Below are 19,588 nucleotides of genomic sequence, written 5' to 3' on the forward strand. Positions count from 1 at the left end.
TTCAAGGTCAGACTTGTAGTGAAAGGGTTTGGTCAGAGAAAAAGTATAGACTTCGAGGAGATATTCTCACCAGTGGTGAAGATGACATCCAAACGGGTGTTGCTTGGGTTGGCAGCTAGCATAGATCTGGAGATAGAGTAGTTAGATGTTAAAACTGCATTTCTCCATGGTGACCTGGAAGAAGAGATCTACATGCACTAACCAGAGGAGTTAAAAGTTAATGGCAAGGAGTATATGGTGTGTAGGCTGAGGAAGAGCTTGTATGGGCTAAAGCAAGCTCCATGGTAATGGTACAAGAAGTTCGATTCGTTTATGTTGAAGCATGGGTATGACAAAACGGAGTCGGACCACTGTGTGTTTACTCACAAGTTCTCAGATGGTGATTTCTTAGTTCTGTTGTTATATATTGATGATATGCTCATCATGGAAAAAGACATCAAGAAGATCGAAAGGCTGAAATAGGAGTTGGGCAAGTCGTTTGCGATGAAAGACTTGGGCCCGGCTAAACAGATCCTAGAAATGGAAATAATCCGTGACAGAAGTAGCAGGAAGCTTTGGCTGTCACAAGAGCAGTATATTGAGAAAGTCCTAGAGCGATTCAGTATGAATGCAGCAAAGCCGGTTAGTACTCCACTAGATGGTCACTTCAGATTGAGCGACAGACACTGTCCCAAGATGAAGGCAGAGGTGGAAGAGATGCAGAAGATACCCTACGCGTCAGCAGTAAGAAGTTTGATGTATGTTATGGTGTGTACACACCCAGATATAACATATGCGGTTGGTGTTGTCAGCCGGTATCTTGCTAATCTTGGCAAAGAGTATTGGTCAGCGGTGAAATAGATACTGCGGTATCTAAGAGGCTCATCCATGTTGAGCCTATGCTATGGTGACAGAAAACCTGTGTTAGAGGGCTACACAGATGCAGATATGACATGTGACATAGACTCCAAGAAGTCTACATCGGGGTTCATGTTCACATTTGTAGGGGGAGCGGTTTTTTCGCAGAGCAATCTACAGAAGGTCGTAGTATTGTCGACGATAGAGGCCGAATACATTGCAGTCACATAGACATGTAAAGAGATGCTTTGGATGAAGAGGTTCCTGCAGGAACTTAGCCTGAAGCAGGAGCAGCATGTGGTCTATTGCGATAGTCAAAGTGCTATACACTTGAGCAAGAATCCAAGTCAGCACTCCAAGTCGAAGCATATAGAGATTCGGTATCACTGGATTAAGGATACTTTGGAACAGAAAGTGTTGCAACTTGAGAAGGTTCACACGGACGATAATGGGTCAGACATGATGACTAAGGCTTTACTCAAGGGCAAGTTTGAGGTTTGTAGAAACCAAGCTGGCTTGAAGAAGGTGAATCCCTCTTGAGTCGAAAAGGGGAAGATTTGATGGAGATTTTCTCCTCATTGCTAGATTCGATGAAATCGAACCAGTTTCGATATCATCGATAATTGTCGAATTTTTCACCGCTAGTCGCTGGACAGTTTTTTGTCCTGTTTCAATATCATCGAAGGACTTTAGATGATATCGAAGTCTGTCATCGAGAGACTTTCAATAACATCGATAATTGTTAGAATTTTTCACCCCTGGTCGCTAGACAGTTTTGGTCCTGTTTCGATATCATCGAAGGACCTTAAATGATATCAAAGGCTATCATCGAGAGACCTTTGATATCATCGAAGAGTTACGCAGATGCGATTGCGGAAACGCAGATTCTGTGGAAATTGTTTCATATTTTGATTCTACCTCTTTCTATTCTTATATAAAGGGGTGTATGCGGGATTGAGGTGCATTCCAGGGTATTCTAAGGTTTCTTAAAAGTACTCTAAGAGGGCTTAGGACTATCAAAGGGGAGAGAGAGAAAGGAAGCTTGTGGAAGAGAGATTTTTCTCGTAGAGGTGATCTACTTCGCAGTCCACGTCTCAGCGCTTCTATGTCCTTATGATCGATGAGATCTCTACATTTTTCTCTTGTTCTCTTATTGTTCATCCACTCCTGCGTAAGTGAAGAAGGTTTGATCTAAGCAGTGTATGCTTGTGATCGGTTGTAACGTTCTGCTTTATAGTGGATTGTTGATCTGGACGAGATCCCGTGGTTTTTACCTCTTTGAGGGTTTTCCACGTAAAATTCCTTGGTGTCGTATGGTTTATGCTTTGATTTATTTTATTGCTTTATTATTCCATAATTCTGGTTTGTTTCGGGAGGCTAGATCCTAAAGTTTTGCGCAAGGCCCCCAACAAAATTCTCTCATTCATAAATGGTTTGATTTCTTTTATAGGTAGTTAAATAGATGGTCAAATTACTCAACTCTTGTTCATAAGTATCTACATAGGATTGAATTGCATTAGGCTTTCGCACATCTCACATCATACACAGGTACAAATGACCGGGAAGTAGCACAATGAATATTCTTACCTTTCCATGCTTGGAAATGCCTTTAGAAAAGTATAACAACGGTCGTATTCAACCGAACAATAATTAAAATTGGCGGTTATGATCTTCCCATGACGGGATCGCTGAACTCCCATAATTGCTTTGATATCGGGGAGTTGGTTAGCTGCAGCCCGCCTCGCCTAATGTGGTGAGGCCCTTACTGTGGGTCCCAACTTAATGTATTTTATAATCACACCATTCATCCGTTTTGCCACATCATTTTAGAGCATGAGCCTCAAAATAAAGCAGATACAGATATCAGGTGTACCACACTACAAGAAACAGTGACGATTGAATGCCCACCATTAAAAACTTCCTATGGCCCACCGTAATATTTATTTGCCATCCAACCTGTTAATAAGGCTTACACAACCTGGACGAAGGGAAAAAATAAATATCAGCTTGATCCAAAACTTTTGTGGCCCACAAGAAAATTTTAATGGTCAATCACCACTGTTTCCTGTGGTGTGGTCCAAGCGAGATCTAGATCTGCTTTATTTTTGGGCTCATGCTCTAAAATGATCTGAAAAAACGGATGGACAGAATGGATATACAATATATACATCAAGATGGGCCCCACGTTCAGGGATGCACCTAATTCACTCCCTCCATATTGACATCTTTTCTTCCCTCTGCGAGCAATCCTGACGGCTGATTAATGGACACTTGCTTGGGCATAAGGATCAGGCACGCCTGCTAGAAGAGGAATTACATTTTCCATGTAGTGGGGCTGTCTCATGTTAGGTTCAGCTCTTTCCAAGTATTTTGAGTCCTTTTGTATCCGGGTCCTCGTTTTGGATTACCTGACTCTATATCCTATCGGGTTCGGGTACCTATCTGAGTTGGGTTTGATGAAATAAGAGCATTTACATGGTTGGACTATCTAATGAATGGATTAGATGATCACATGCATGTTTGCAGTAGACATCTGAGTTGCTAGAATGATCAAGATATGTTAATCCATATGATCTTTAATAAATGTTACAGGAGCCGATTGGCTACTGCCCCCGCCATGCAGGCTCTGTGGGGCCCACTGTCATGAATGAGTTTTATCTAGGCCGTCCATCCATTTTTTTTCAAATTATTTTAGGATATGAACCCAAAAATGAGGCAGATCCAAAGCTCAAGTGGACCACAGTGGGGATTGAATTCTCACCATTAAAAACTTCTTGTGAGTGGCAGAAGTTTTGGATCAGTCTGATATTTCTGTTTTCCCTTCATACAGGTTTATATGACCTCATGAACGGGTTGGATGGCAAATAAACATCACCGTTCCCTTCAAAGGTTTCAATAGTGAGTTTCATTATCGTTGCTGCTTCCTATGGTGCCGTCTACTTGAGCTGGACCTACCTATTTTTTTAGACTTGTACTTTAAAATGATCTAAAAAAAATGAATGGACGGCATGGATAAAGCCCATACATTATGGTGGGCCCCACATAGCTCCTGTTTGAACCCAACCCAATCAGACCAAGTTAATGGACCCAACTCCAACCCACCTAGATTGTCTGTCAATGGGCCGGGCCTAGGATTGGCTTTGGTCCAGATTTTTCGGTCCAGCATATTTAAAATTTGATTTCATTCAGCCCGAGCCTGGCCCATTGATGGTCCGAGTTCCAGTATGCATTAACGGCTAGAGCTAAATATGAACCGAGCTCACTCATTTCGGTTTGGAAAAGCTCGACTTGACTCAGCTCGAAGTTGGGTTTGGGGCGAGCCAAACTGATTTTTTAATCTCTAAAGGATTTGGATCCGAGCTCGAGTTGGCCTGAGTTCGACTAAACTTGGCTCAAAACTCAACCTGAACTTGACTAGGTTCAGCTTGGCTTAATTCAGCTTCAATTATAACTTGATTATATATATATATATATATATATATATATATATATATATATATATATATATATATATATATGGAAAAGGTGCTATGCGCTCGGCCTCAAGATAAGCTCCCGTGAGGTCGAGCTGTGTGAGCCCCACCGTGATGAGTGTCGACCATCAACACCGTGCATTTGATGGGTCCCCTTTAAATTATGGGATATCACAAAAATCAGCTGTATACAGAACTCAGGTGGGCCATACCATCTAAAATCATGTGAATACACCGTTAAAACATATAAAAGCACTTGGTGGGGCCCACTTGAAATTTACATGCGTTTGAAACTTGGTCTGAACCCTCATCCAAGTGGGACACACATAATGGATGGGCTGGATTTGCAAACCACATCTCGATGGGCCCAAAAAATGGTTATGAATGTTTTAATGGTGCACGGCCCCTCTCCACTTCTGTATGTGGTGTGGCACACACAAGTCACGGATTGACTTGATTTTTGAGATCTAGGCCCACGATGGAATGGTGCATCTGACTGATAGGGTAGAGGTTCGAAACGCATCGCGGTGGGGCCCACACAGCTCGACCTCATGGGACGGGCTTGTGAGGTCGAGCGCATAGTACCTTTTCCCACACACACACACACATATATATATATATATATATATATCTTAATTAATATATTATATTTTAGATCGTATATGATATATATAAAAAAAGACGCCCATATAAAAACTAGAAAGAAAATGCTCCACTCCAATAATTGAACTCTAACTTAGTTTGAAAGCTCAAGCTTGAACTTGGCTCGAGTTGACCTGAGCTGCCGACCGAATTCAGCCCCGCGTTGGTGGCTCAAAGACTCAGCCCAGCCGAACTCAAGCTGGTATAGGTTGCTGGCCTAACCGGGCGGAGCTGTGCAAGCTTGACTCAGTTCAGCTCTAAAATAACCGTCCTGTAACTCAGTGGAGGGACCGAGTCCTAACAACTGAACGATTTGGACACATGTAGACCATTGATTTAGTGGGACCCACTGTCAACCCACCACTGAAACCCCAGCTGAGACATCCTAATCATCTTATATTTGGCATTCTTTCTCTGTTGACGTGGAGTGCTACTGAACTTTTTTCTTAGCCTTCTATTTGGAAGCTGCTGATTGAAGGGTTAGGATATGTTTCATCAGGGACTATTTTCTTGGCGTGGTCCACCTACACTTTGGATCATCAGATCAACAGTTTTAGATCCACATTCTTCAGGAGACCATACAATGGTGCCTGAGGACATGGAAAGTCCATTCACCAGGTGGGCCTGGTGAGGAACACTACAAAACGTCATTAGAGCAGGAAATCCTACTGCTGCCCACCTGGCCTGCACTGTGGGACGGCTCCAATCCGTCTTGTATCTCGACCTCACACGACCATGTCTACCGATCAGGACCGTTGAATCTGGTGAGCGCACACAGATGGGCCACACCCAAAACCCGATTGATAATCGGGTAGACGATCTTAGCCATCCACATTGCACAATTGGGTGCTTGAAACCATCCATTGTTATAGAAACGTAGCTTCTGAACATAGCCATTTTTGGCTACATTGCAGCAACAGCGTGAGAAAATTACACTAACAAATGTGTCAAAACAAAAGAATAAGTAACAAACAACCATCCAAACAAATCAGAATACCGCGCAATGGTGAGGCAGTCCTGTTCCATGATCAACGACAACAATTTCCGTTGCATTGCACCTGATCACGTCCTGCCCGAGCTTCGCTCCGGCAGCCTTCAGCCCCTTCAAAGAGACTGCCTGGTTGAAGAGGTTAAGTACAGGCACCTTCGAAGCTGAGGGCAGCTTTCCTGCTGGCAAGAACTGCCTGAAATCGTCTTTCAGCAATGGCACCTCGAAGTCGCCCTTGTCGTGCCTGACCACATTGTCCTTGGCACTGATGTGGGCCCCAGGCTCCATGTGGTTGGTTGAGAAACTGCGCTGATTGGGAAAGTTGGGATACAGGCTAACATATCCTCTCAAGTACATCATGTCAATGAGAAACTTCTTCCATGAAGCTTGCCAACCGTTAGTTCTTGACTTGGGAATCTGAACTGGGTTTTGCTTGGCGTCTTCTGTAAACCGCATGTTCATGTAGACGTAGAATTCTCTCCATTGCTTGGGGAAGAAAACAGCTCCCCAGCTGCATGGCAGTTGATGGAAGTATGGAGTGTTTGGATGGATTTGTTTGAAGAAATCCGTTGCATTCCATTTGGGTCTCTCCTTTACAACTTCAACTATCCGTGGGGTGTATAGAGAGATTGATGAAAGCTCAGGGAGTGAGATCTGTGGGTCGTAGTGGTAGGCCAGGAGGGCGTACTTGATCCACAAGTAGTAGTATGGAGAGACTTCAATGTCATCTTCGAGGAGGAGGCCAAAATCATCGTCAGATGACGGGTACCAGCTCTCACTGACGGCACGGATTAGTCCACCTTGGATGATCCGTCTCCGGAGGGACTTGGGTCCGTGGGGCCACTTGAATGAGCCCACCAGCTTGATGGTCTCCTCATCGACTTTGCTGTCCATGTTGAAGCTGATAGAGATCTCATCTCCCAGATAGTAGGCTTCAGTAAGGGATGTGAGAAGCCTTTGGAGAGACGAAGCGCGGTTTTGGGTGATGATGTTTATGGAGATCCGCATCCGATTCCAATCTGCAGACAGTAAGGAAAATGATTCGAATGATTAATGATAGGGAAGAAGATAAGTCGATTGATCAGGTGGATCCCGCCATGTAGATGAACCTGGCCCAGAATCAGGACAGTCAGCGTATCGGCTGGGTCGCAAATAGTGTAAGGTTTCAAAAAACTGTCAGTGGTTCATATTTAAAATACATGTGTGACCCACCTGATGGGTGGACCAGGCTGTCTATATGGTTTGGGCCCACCTGGTGCGCAAGGTGGATGTCACAGAACAGGGTTTTCCATGAACAGAGATGAACAGAACAGATCAGAACAGAACAGAGAAGTTATGAATCTTACTAGGCAAAGCGGTTGACCGTAGATCAGCCATCCACAGAACCTTGGGCACTGCAGACCGTGGCAGAAGAACCAGCGTTGAGCGGTTCTGATTGCTCTCAGCTGCCATCTTCAAAGCACTCTTCACATTCGAATCAATATCAGCTACCGTGATAAGCAAGCTCGGATTGTGAATTTTAATCAGTCCTTTCATGCTTGAGTACACAGATTGCAAGACAGGCACCTCTGAATTCGATACTCCCGCGATAGCGCCCACCCCCAAATCAAAGATCTTGAATCGCCTTTCTCGGCAGACCAACTTTGGCCAGTTTAGAACAGCCGCGGCCGCTTCACAAGGACAGTGACCACCTCCCGACACAACAATATAAGCCTTCTTGCCAACGGTCAACCGGAACTTCTCTAGAAGTGGCGCGAGTGCTTTTACTTCTTCTAGAGAATGAGCGTAGAAAAGTACGTCTATCTTCTGAGGATACATTGTGGCCCACTGAGTTACGTAACCAGTGGAGAGGGCCCGCCACCATTGATCGTCTCGGACTTGAACGATATCTTTGAAAATCACCGTCGTCTCTGAGACATAAGCAAGCCTATGCTCACTATCTCCCCAAGTTTCCTTGTCTTTAGGGTTGATGGGAAGCACAAATGAGCCTGCATTTCTGTATTTCTGAAGCTGATAGCTGCATTTATAATCACAACTCTTAGAAAATGGAGCTAAATCGGTAACTTGGTGATGTTTTTGAGTGAAAATTGGACTATTATGGGAAACCCATCTTGCAATTATTACAAAATATCCCCTTAGTATGAATTACAATATCTGACCAATGCTTTTGAATGAGATATGGTGGATTGAAGTAGTAAAGACTCCTTGTGGATGCATTTGGTTGCACCGACCATCATGAAATTTCATGATAAATCAGTCTAATTTGGGGCAAATTTTCATTATATTTCATGAAATTTGATGCAACCAAACACCCTTTACCATACACAATGTTTAAAAACTCAATCAAGTACTCATTCAATCAAGACTCCAGCGAATTTGAAAATTTAGAATGCGTTTGGAATAACGATGTTTCGTAATATATTCGTAGAGGAAGCAACCCTGAAATTGAGGTTACATTGTTGAAGTTGAACTCAAAAAGAAATATGATTATGATTGGAAGGAAATTACAATTTTCCTGTTTCCAAATTAGTAGATAACAATTTCAATTTCATTCAACGCTACATCTAAATGCAGCATTAATAGAAATGATATAATTAGTTTCGCTGTGTTTGGTTGCACCAAATGTCTTGAAATTTCCAAATATCAGCCAAACACACCCTTAAATAAGTGGAATGATCAAACTGTAATTGAAGTTAACATTACTTTCAAGTTGGTCTTGGTCTTGAAAGGAGGGTCCTTACTCATGCCCGAGTGGTAGACTCACAAGAGTTTCAACACGACGTCATGGGTTCGTGTACCCATTGTGGTGAAAAACCACTGTGGTGTGAGTACGTGTGTGTGTGGGGTGTGACTGTGTGTAAAAGAAGAAAAAGAAGTTCATCTTGAAAGGAATGTAACTGCAATTTGAGGGATATTTCTTCATTAGGAGTGCTAGGAAATGTCAATGCAGTTTGATTATTTTCTCTTTGATTGAATATGCAAATCAATTCAATTGGGTGTCCAAACTTGCTCTTGACTTTTTTAAATTTTGCAAAGATATCGATTGAGTACTTGAAAATTGATTGCAAAATCTGGAAATTCGATTGAGCACTTTACAAACTCTATGAATTCCTTTAAATCAGAATGCAGTATGAAGTTTCTCAAACTCAAAACACAATCAATTAGTCGACCTGAGTTTTCAGTCGATTCGAACTCCGCTACTCACCAACAACACAATGTGAAGGAAACAAATAGAGAAGTGTTTGAAATGGTTTGATGAATTTGCTTATTTTGGGCAATTTTCAAAATCACAGATTACATGGTAACTTCCTAAGCAAACAAGAAATCTGATGTTTCTCGTCCCCTTCCACACTGAAAGAAGACGTTCGCTAATCCACACACACCATGTGTGCGACATCTGAGCTGCTCATCAGGTGGACCCCATAACGTAGATGACCTGGCGAAAATCGGACAATCCATTCACCAGGTGGGGCCCATTTGTAGGAAAAATGCAAGGTATAAATAAAAGGACAGCAGTTCATATTCAATCTACATGTGGAAACCAGCAGATGAGTGGACTGTCCTGATTTTTGGGCCAGTGCATCTACATAGTGGGGCCTGCCTGATGAGAAGTGGAGCATGCGGCATGCAGTCCTGTATGTAGTTGGGGATCTAGATAAGTCCATGTGTGTGATTAGCTAACTTCACTGAGAGAAATGAAATGAATGGTTCCGACAGGCGGCTTACCTGAGATGCAGATCTTCTCCAGTGATGAAAGTGAAGGGTGTCTCTACGAACAGCGTTTTAACAAGATCAGCAGATAAAAACCACGAGCTCGACAGAAAATCCACCTGCACGATCCTATCGACAGTGATATCATATGCAGGGTCTGGCAAATACAGCCCTGCCTCCTTCGATCGGAACTTCCTATAACTCGGAAATGAAAAATCCTTCTGTCTAAAAGGTAGGATTCTCCCGATGCTACCCAGAACTGAATTCTGGTACTTCTCTGTTCCAGCTACATGTGACAAGATCTCTAGCATTTTCTTACCGGGAATCATATCATCGTCGAGAATGTATACAAAATCAGCTTCTGTTTGTAGGGCCATCTGAAACCTTCCATAATACTTGAAATCATAGCTTGAACTGACGAAGCTGATCTTTGAATTGTTGTAGCTATCAACGATTCTTTTCAGTGAGAGCTCGTTTGGGCTCCCAAACGCAAGCACCCAAATGCTGTGGAAAGGAACCGTCTGATGAAGTAGCGAATCAAGCTGTGAACAAAGTGTCTTCCTCTTGAAATGATTCAAGATCACAGTAATTTTAGGGACATTGGGTCTCCGAGAATCCCACTTGGAGTTCATCCGCATCAGTCCAGAGAGAGTTTCTGTCCCGGACGTCTTCTTTTGAAATTCCAGCACTTCGTCGTAGAGTTCCCTCTTGAACTTTATCATCTGGGCATCGTTGGACTTCTTCTGTGAGAAATCGATCTTCTCATTCTCGCATACCTCTAATGGGATTGGAATTTCTGATTGGAGAACAAGATTCTCTTGGTGATTTCCGAGCACATGGGGCTGAATAATGAACTGTTTCCAGTGCTTGGCGATCCGGGTGGCCCATGCTAGGTCTGGTTTGGTGCGTAAATCAACGGCTGGGCCCATGCAGTAGAGAAGAAAGGTGGCGTATATTGCAAAGGCAAATTGAAGACATGTGAGGAAGGTAACGAGGCGAGCGGAAGAGCTCTTGTGAGCTTTCGGCTTTGCTTTCGCGCTTACATAATCGCTGATCATCCCTTCTAAATATTCCCCACTTCTCATGCTTAAGAGTTCTGAACTGAACCAACCCGCTCGAAGAATTCAAACACAAAGGGAACAGATCTGCACAACAATTCAAATTTCAGCTGAAACAAATTCATAAGAAAAAACACATTCAAACTTAAATTCCCAAATCCCCAAAATCAGTACAACAAGTTCAGAATTCAAATCTGAACTGAAACAAACAAAATTTCCATAAAGAATAGCTTTTGGGGTACCAAAAATGGTAAATTTCACTAGACTGACTACCCAAATTTAAAATATAAATGGCAGAACAAACTGTTCCGATCAAAAGCTTAATAAAAAGAAATCAATAACAAATCAAATTGTGGAGTCGGCAGTGATGACAAAGACCAAAACTGAAAGAGGAAATGGAAAAATGAAATCTAGAGAATGTATATCTAATTAAGAACTCACCAAAATGGAATCTGACTTTCCTCCTCAAACCAAACTTCTATGAAGCAATGGAACTCTCACATGTAACACAGAAATCTACAACTACGACGATTTCCAACACAACATATAAAAACTATGAAAGATGCAAACCCAGTGATGATGGATCCAGGAAGAACAAGATCAAAAGAAGCATGCCCATTAAAACACACCAAAAATGGCAATTTAACGTTGAACAAGTCTGAGGAGAGAGATCAAAATGGAACTGACCCAAATAAGAAAACAAGCTGTTGGCTTCAAAGCTCAATAGAGAACCGAGACGAACCAGAATAGGAAGTGGCTAGAATTTACAGTGAAAAAGACTGAACACATGAAAATGCTCAAGAGCAAAGTGACCCAGCCACCCAGATGAATGAACAAGCTTCTAAGCTTGACAATCAATGAAGAACAATGAATTCTGCAACATTTTAATCAAAAGCACCTCAGGAAACTGAAACTGAACAAGTAAAAAAAAATAACAAAAAAGAAAAAGAAAAAGAAAAAAGGAACACTTACCAACAATCCCAATTTACAGTTGAAGGGACTGAATAGGAGGAGAGAGTTCAATACAAATCGAACCCAGATAGCAGAGAAGCTATTTAGCAGAAAATTAATGGAGTCTCACGCATTAACCAATACCAGAGTAGGAAAATCCATGATTTGCAACATGTCGCAGGAGCTTACAGTGAGAAAAGGAATGGAGATGAGAAGGAAAGATCAGTAGAGAGAGCTCAAAAGGCAAGGACCCAAACCAGAGAAAATTAAAAAACAAAAAAAAGGCGTCGAATTCGAAGTGCAACGGATCATGTGCCAATGGTCACGTACATGCATATATATAAATGTTGTTTGAGAAGGCCCATGAGAAGTGCATCAAAGAGGGTCACATGGGCATATAAGACTCCTAAGCGTTTTCTTCACATCTTCTCATGCATAGCCTCACACTTCAAGAGCTCGGACACAATTTAAAAAGCCGGTTTTGGAGGCGGGAAATGGGCAAAAGCCCCAGCGTTTCATGTGCAGCTTTCACGTATTGCGTGTGCTCTCTCTCTCTCTCTCTCTCTCTCTCTCTCTCTCTATACTTTTTTTTTTGTTGTTGTTGTTTTTTGTTTTTCCAATTCTCTCTTTTGTTTCCTTTGCCATGAATCTAAAGAAATATACAAAAACCTGGAATTCTAATTCATACAATATGAACAAAGAAAAAAAAAAAAACTAATACTTTCAAGAATTGTATGAAATTTCTGAATCGAATTTTGTTTTGTTTATTTATTCAAGTACTTGTGTGCATGTGTCTCCTCTCTCATTTCTACCAATAAAAATCCCTGAATTTTTGGGAAAAATTATATAAATGAAGTGCACAAGACCCATAGCTCAAACCCAGGCCATTTTACTATAAAAACTGGACCCAAACTCCCACAAGCTTACTAGTCAAAACTGCTAAAACCCATTTTAATTTCCTTAAAATTGGATTACAATACCCCTTTTTTTTCTATAAACAAATAAACCCAAAATTCCAATTATTTTGCTAAAATTTGAACAAAACCCACAACCAACAACCCCATTTTGTATGAAAATTTTGAAAAAAGACCCACAAAAACCAAGACTAGTGTCCTAGTTATTTCCAAAAAGTAGACTAAAAACCTTAAAAATCCTCCAAAACGAAAAACTCATTTGAATTGAATAACAAAAGGCCTAAAACCCTTCTTTTATTTACTAGAAATCAAACAAAGCTCCAAAACCAACCCACATCCCAGAATCCCTATTTTCAACATAAAATCAATAAATCCATGAAACACTAAACCCTAAGTCCCTAAAACTCACAAAAGAATATTAAAAAATAAAAAAATAATTCAAAACGCAAATCCCAAAAAATCCGGGAAAATCAAATCAAAACAGAATTTTCAAAAGCCAAACCCCAGGGAACCAAAAATACATAATAATAAAAAAGAACAAAATTAAAAATAAAAATCAAAAGCTCCTTTCTTTCTACCTTGATTAAAAAGAAAAACCCAATTCCAAAATTCCTTCCCTTTTCCAGAAAATCAAGCAAAACCCTTCAATCAGACCACCATCAATGCATCTCAGTGGAGTTGTAGAGAAGGAATTTATTCAACAAAGGTGGAGTCTTTTAGTCTATTTAAATAGAAAAATGGCGTAGTTGACTTGTCCATATGTAAAACAATAAAATAAAACAGAAATCCAAGCAATCTCTGAGATAATGCGTTTTGCCAAACTTAGGCAAGCGATTTTGATTTTTTTTTTTTTTCTTGGGAGAATGAGAATTTGAAAATGGGGTTTGATTTTCATAGTGGAAAAATGATAAATGATTCTTCTTCTTTCTATTTTTTAATCAGAAAGAATTCTTTTTCGTTTTTCTTTATAAAGGGAGAATTGCCATTAGCGTTGCAGAAGGACAGACGCTGCTAAAAAGAACAAAACCGAAAAGGAAAGTAGTCCGCGGACTACTGAATTGAAAAGTCATGGCGGATGCGGATTGCCTACTCAGTAGCTCTGTGGGCGCCACCATAATAAATGTGTTTTATCTACGTCATTCATCTATTTTTCTAAGATAATTATAGGATATGAGTCCAAAAATGAGACAGATCCAGATCTCGAGTGAACCACACCATTAGAAAATAATATCAATTGAACGCACAGCGTTAAAAACTTCCTATGGCACATTGTAATGTTTATTTGCCATCCGACCCGTTGATTTGGTGACAGTGACCTGCGTTAAGTTAAAACATAAATATCAACTTCATCCAAAACTCCTGTGGCCCCAAAAAGTTATGGTGGGCGTTTAATGACCGTTATTTTCTTGTGGTGTGGTCCACAGACATAATGGATAAAACGCATACATCATGGTGGGGCCCACAGAGCACCGTTCAGCAGCTGCTGGCTACTGCCAGCATCAGTGGGCGATCTGCATCCGTGTAAGACCCGCTCAGGAGTTAGGGTCCACCATGGATAGGCATGGATGGCCTTCCTTTTCCAGGTGGGCCATGTGGAACAGGGCACAGCTTCGGTGGATCCTTGGATCCACCGAGTTGCGTGGGACCCCTGACTGTGGGGCCCACCTTGATGTATGTAATTGCATCCACACCATTTATTTGCCTTAAAAACTAATTTTATGGCATGATCTAAAAAAAATACGGTAGATCCAAATCTCGCATGGGACGATAGTGTAGGAAGCAGTAGTAATTGGGGTCCTTAATTGAAGGGGATTGTGTCTTAACTCTGGTTTCACAATAAGACATTAGACCAGAACTCCTATGGACCCACCATAATGTATTTATTAATCGATGTTGTCCATCCACTTTCTTATATCATTTTAAACATGTGTCTAAAAATGAAGTTACCTTACATTCATTTTTTTGCTCATGGGTTAAAATGATGTTAGAAAATGGATGAACAATAGATGAACAGTTACATTATGGTGGGCTCTACAGGAGCTCTGGTCCAGTGACTTATTGTCCCATCATATATCATTTTTTTTGCTCATACTTTAAAATGAAATTAGAAAATGGATGGATAGCATGCATAAACAACCATACATCATTTTTTTTTTGCTCATATAAGTTAACGTGAGCATGGGATCTACTTCATTTTTTGGTTCATACCTTAAAATGATATTAGAAAATGTATGGATAACATGGTGGGCTCCTTAGGATCTCTAGTCCGATGACTTATTGTCCCACAAGAGTTTGGACCAATCCACTTCCTCCTTATACTTAATGGTAGACTCAAGGAGGTCATGGGTTTGAGTTCCTATTATAGTGTGAGTGCGTGTGTAAGGAAAAAAAATAAATAACTGAAACAAACATTAATAATTATGAAAGATGACATATATATATATATTAATTATACAGATGCACACACACCCCCACACACTCACGCCATAGTGAGATTTCACCACCTATTGATTCTCAAACCTTTGACTAGGTGTTGAAACTCCTAAGAGTACAGCAAGAGTAAGGATCCCAAAGATGACATTTGTGTGGTCTCTACATGTGTCTTTGTGACCTTATCAACCAACGAATGGCAAATGAACATTTCAGTGGACTATGAAAATTTTAATGGTGGGGATTCAATCATGACTATTTCCTGTGGTGTGGTCTATATAAGAGTTGGGCATGCTTCATTTTTATGGCGTGCCTTAAAATGCGCTTTAAAAATGGTTGGATGCATGAATTTAAGGGCCTGTCTGGGAGCGTGGATTTGGAACCCCCGCATTCGGGATTTGAAACCCCCTGACTTTGAAATCTTTCTATTGAAAAAGTAACCATGCATGGTACATTTAAAGACGTTTGGATTTAAACTAAATTAACTTTAATGTTTCTAATAAATAACCGTATGTAATGTTTGACACCATGGGTGTAATAAGCCTGCTGAAATATATGCTTCACTATAAAACGATGAAATTCCAAGTCTCAGATGGCCCACAAGCATAAGATCCTGTCCAAATAACTAACCAACACTTTTTAACCGTTGATTTACATGGACAACATTTGGACGGTGTTGATTATCATATTAAAGTAATTATAGTGATGCAATTGATAATCTAATTATTTTGGATATCATTAGTGGGCCATGTGCCTAATAAAATAATAATATAGTGATACACATGTTACGCATGTAACTCTTGAAAGGCTTTCCAAGATAATCCAAGCTCTCACCGAGGATTTCAAATCTAGGGGGATTTGAAACCCTTAAACTGGGGATTTGAAATCCCCTCAAATCACCCAAATCCACGGTGGAAAACGACCCGACCCCTAAGGCACATACATCACCGTGAGCCCTATGCATAGGATAACACAGATGGATTGGGGGAAATAAAAAATATCAGCTTAATCCAAAACGCCAAGAAGTTTTCAACGCTAGCCACTCAATTCATAGTGTTTCCTGTAGTAGTGTGGTGCACTTAAACTTTGGATATGCTTCAATTTTGGAATTATGCCCTAAATTGAGTAGTAAAACGGATGAACGGTGTGGATAAGATATATACATCACGTTGGACACATGTAATTTACTTGGTATGCAATCAGCTTCCCCTTTTCTGATCCTAACCACACAAAAAACGAACATGTGTGTAAACCACTCGGCTCTATGATTTTATTGCTAGGATCATCACTGGCAACTACATATGGTGAAATACAGGCCTTAAATGGTTGGGATCACCCAAATGCACTGCTCAACTTAGCGTAGTAGAACAAACTTCAGTAGCCCGCAGATTGGTATTTTAGGGTGTGTTTGGACAGGCCCATCCCATGGGATTAGATTGTATTAGGGTGGATGGCAGGTAATGATGGCTGCGTCAGTGGATTGCTGGCAATCTCATGGGATCCCTATATCCAGGGAGTCTATCACCGAGTATGTTTGACCCGCCTGGCCAATCCCGGGATTATGCCCGGCCAATCCGTCCACCCAAACATGTCCTAGGCAAAATAGATGGGATTAGGAGGGATTGGGTGGATTTCAAGATAATGATGGTGATGTCAGTGGATTGCTGGCAATCCCATGAGATTGCTCCAATCCAGGCAGAAGTTCAACGTGCCTATTTGGCATGCCCGGCCAATCCGGGATTGCTCCTTCCAGTCTGCCCGTCCAAACAGGCTGTTACTGTTTTTTCAACTGGATTTTGATTAAGTTTGGGGGATGAAACGGAGGTATTGCTAGAGGATTTGATTAAGGAAATGGCCACCAAACAGATAGCGAAGAGGATGATTGCTGCATTAGTAGAGATACTAGATAAAAGAATTGGAGGTTTTTCTTAGTGGAGGTTTGGGAGCCCACACGCACCTCTACATGCGTTACACGTGAAGTCTTGGAACGTGCATGATAATCTGAGTATTATGCATTGTGGGTCCCTGACATATCAGCGGTACTAATTGAAAACAGAGCCTAAGATTAGGTATCTTTGTTAGGTTTTGACTTTTTGATGAACGAATTTATGTGCATGAGATCCACACCGTCCATCAGGTGTACTATCTAACTTTTGGCGTTGACCTCGAAAATCAAGAAACATTGTAACTTGTGCCTAAAACCTTTAATTTACATGGTGTGGCCGACCTAAGTTACAGGACATTGCGATTATTGGAAGAACCTTCGTCGCGACGGATTGGATGGCATATATAAATTATGGTGGCCCCATGTTCAATTAATGGTGGGCATCCCATCACAGCTCTTCCCCACGGTGTGGGTTACCGGAGTTGTTACCGGTCTGATTTTTTTGATCTGCAGTGAGCATGAGGCAACGCACCTGATGGACGGGGTGGATCTAATGCAGGTTGTCTCCACGTGCCGCCTAGTTAGTATCAGCCACCCCTCTGCCAGACTACCGCAGGTGTCAGGTGCAAGGAGCTGGATGATAAGGTAGGGTCCAACTGGCGCACAAATTAACAATGTTATGTAATGTGTATGACATCCCCTTCTAAAATGTGGGCAGCCAAATGAGGGTTAGCTAGGGCTTAAATCTATCCCATCCACTCATCAAGTATGCCACACGGTAAGAAACAATAAGCAACCGTCCATCTCATCCGAAGTACACGTATGGCCTATGTAATGATTTGATTGAGCTGATCTTTACGTGAGGGCAAACCTGTTGAAGTGTTTGTTGTTTTACATGCATCACACGTAGGGAAATTCTGATTGTTATTATTCGGGTGATTGCACAAATGTTAATACTAATAGTAGTGTTCTTAATGTTTGTGTTTATTAAGGGGAGGCTGGTTTTGGAACACAGGATATGCACCTATGGTGTTAGAATATTGGATATGTTTCTACAGCCGTGTGGCTTTAAATATTATAAGAAAGATACATGAGTGAATATGGATGAATACGTGTATAAGATTCCTTAAGATTTATATATGGATGGATAATATTAATATAGATGGATACATGCCTCTCTCTCTCTCTCTCTCTCTGAATACGTGTATAAGATTCCTTAAGATTTATATATGGATGGATAATATTAATATAGATGGATACATGCCTCTCTCTCTCTCTCTCTCTCTCTCTCTCTCTCTCTCTCTCTCTATATATATATATATATATATATATATATCCAAATGCTCGGCTGCACAGGTCCTCGTGGAACTGGTGCAACTTTTTTGAGAACTTATCATATATGATATGACTCCAAAATCTGAACAGTTGTGGAATCAAGTAAAAAGCTTTAAGATCAGAAAAAAGCCAAAAAGTGCCCAGGAACTAAAATTCTCGCTGTTCATGAAAGAAGCAAGTGAAATCTGATACGTACGTTGATGAATGTGCATGAATATGCCCTAAATACATTTCAACATTGCTTTAAATCTTACAATTTCACGATTCTTCTACAATTAATTGGGTCAGTGAAATCATCCAAAGCTATTCATTTTATATATATATATATATATATATATATATATATGGAAATGGTACTATAAGGTCGAGTGCTTGTAACATTAACATAAGGTTGAGTCGTGTCTTAGTGTGAGCCGTTGGATGATAAACATTCAAAATGCACGATGTGATGGGAAGATGTCACAACCTCTCGGGGAAGCTTAATGTGATAGGACAATTTGCTCATGATCTTACACGTATGTTAATAAGTGTACATGAATATGCTGTAAATACATTTCAATGTCGCTTTAAATCTTACAATTTCACGACTCTTCTACGACTAATTGTGTCAGTGAAATCATCCAAAGCTATTCATCTTATATATATATATATATATATATATATATATATATATATATATATATATATATATATATAAATGGTTATGTGCGATTGACCTCATGGGAAGACTGCCTCATGGGAACTTTCCATGAGGTTGAGTAGTGTGGGCCCCATCGTGATGCGTGTCAAACATCAACACTGTGCATTTGATGGGTCCCCTTCAAATTATAGGATATCCCAAAAATCAGCCATATACGGAACTCAGGTGGGCCATACCATCTAAAGTCATGTGAAGACATGCTTTAAACATATAAAAGCAATTTGGATGCATTTAAAACTTGGTTTGACCCATCATCCAAGTGGGACACATATATATAATGGATGGGCTGGATTTGTGAACCAAATCTCGATGGGCCCAACAAATGATTATGAATGTTTTAATGGGAGGGTAACTCCTCTCAACTGTTGTATGTGGTGTGGCCCACATAAGTCATAGATTGACTTGATTTTTAAGCTCTAGGCCCATTATGCAATGGTGCATCTAACTGATGGGGTAGATGTTTCGACACGCATCAAGGTGGGGCCCATAGAACCATTTCCACACACACACAGTATATATATAGGGAAAAAGGTACTATGCGCTCGACCTCACGAGTCTGTCCCATGAGGTCGAGCTGTGTGGGCCCCACTGTGATGCGTTTCGAACATCTACCCCATCAATCAGATGCACCATTTCATCGTGGGCCTAGGTCTCAAAAATCAAG

The 19,588-nt window shown here is 40.9% G+C and overlaps 1 protein-coding gene across 2 annotated transcripts; it reads right to left on the reverse strand.

The window, feature by feature from the left end:
• Window positions 1–5,829: 5,829 nt before the first annotated feature.
• LOC131240355 (uncharacterized) lies at window positions 5,830–13,571 on the reverse strand. 2 transcript variants are annotated; one of them, XM_058238522.1, is made up of 4 exons: window positions 13,153–13,571; window positions 9,667–10,796; window positions 7,287–7,957; window positions 5,830–6,959 (listed from the first exon to the last, which is right to left on the reverse strand). In XM_058238522.1, exons 2-4 carry the CDS (start codon window positions 10,734–10,736, stop codon window positions 5,941–5,943), a joined length of 2,760 nt encoding a protein of 919 aa, XP_058094505.1. In that variant the 5' UTR covers window positions 10,737–10,796; window positions 13,153–13,571; the 3' UTR covers window positions 5,830–5,940. The 2 variants fall into 2 exon arrangements, with proteins under 2 accessions (XP_058094505.1, XP_058094507.1); XM_058238524.1 differs by lacking the exon at window positions 13,153–13,571 and having other exon boundaries at window positions 9,667–12,208.
• Between the last annotated feature and the right edge of the window lie 6,017 nt (window positions 13,572–19,588).

This window comes from Magnolia sinica, chromosome 3 (assembly GCF_029962835.1).
Source record: "Magnolia sinica isolate HGM2019 chromosome 3, MsV1, whole genome shotgun sequence".
Classification (NCBI taxonomy): Eukaryota; Viridiplantae; Streptophyta; class Magnoliopsida; order Magnoliales; family Magnoliaceae; genus Magnolia; species Magnolia sinica.

What these genes read in the sequence shown, in the direction of transcription:
- LOC131240355 (XM_058238522.1), bottom strand. Translation starts at nt 10,736, where the DNA reads ATGAGAAGTGGGGAATATTTAGAAGGGATGATCAGCGATTATGTAAGC. An exon ending in GGAGAAGATCTGCATCTCAG is followed by an intron (nt 7,958 to 9,666) that starts GTAAGCCGCCTG and finishes TTATAAATGCAG; the next exon opens with CTATCAGCTTCAGAAATACA. An exon ending in ACGGTCAACCGCTTTGCCTA is followed by an intron (nt 6,960 to 7,286) that starts GTAAGATTCATA and finishes TACTGTCTGCAG; the next exon opens with ATTGGAATCGGATGCGGATC.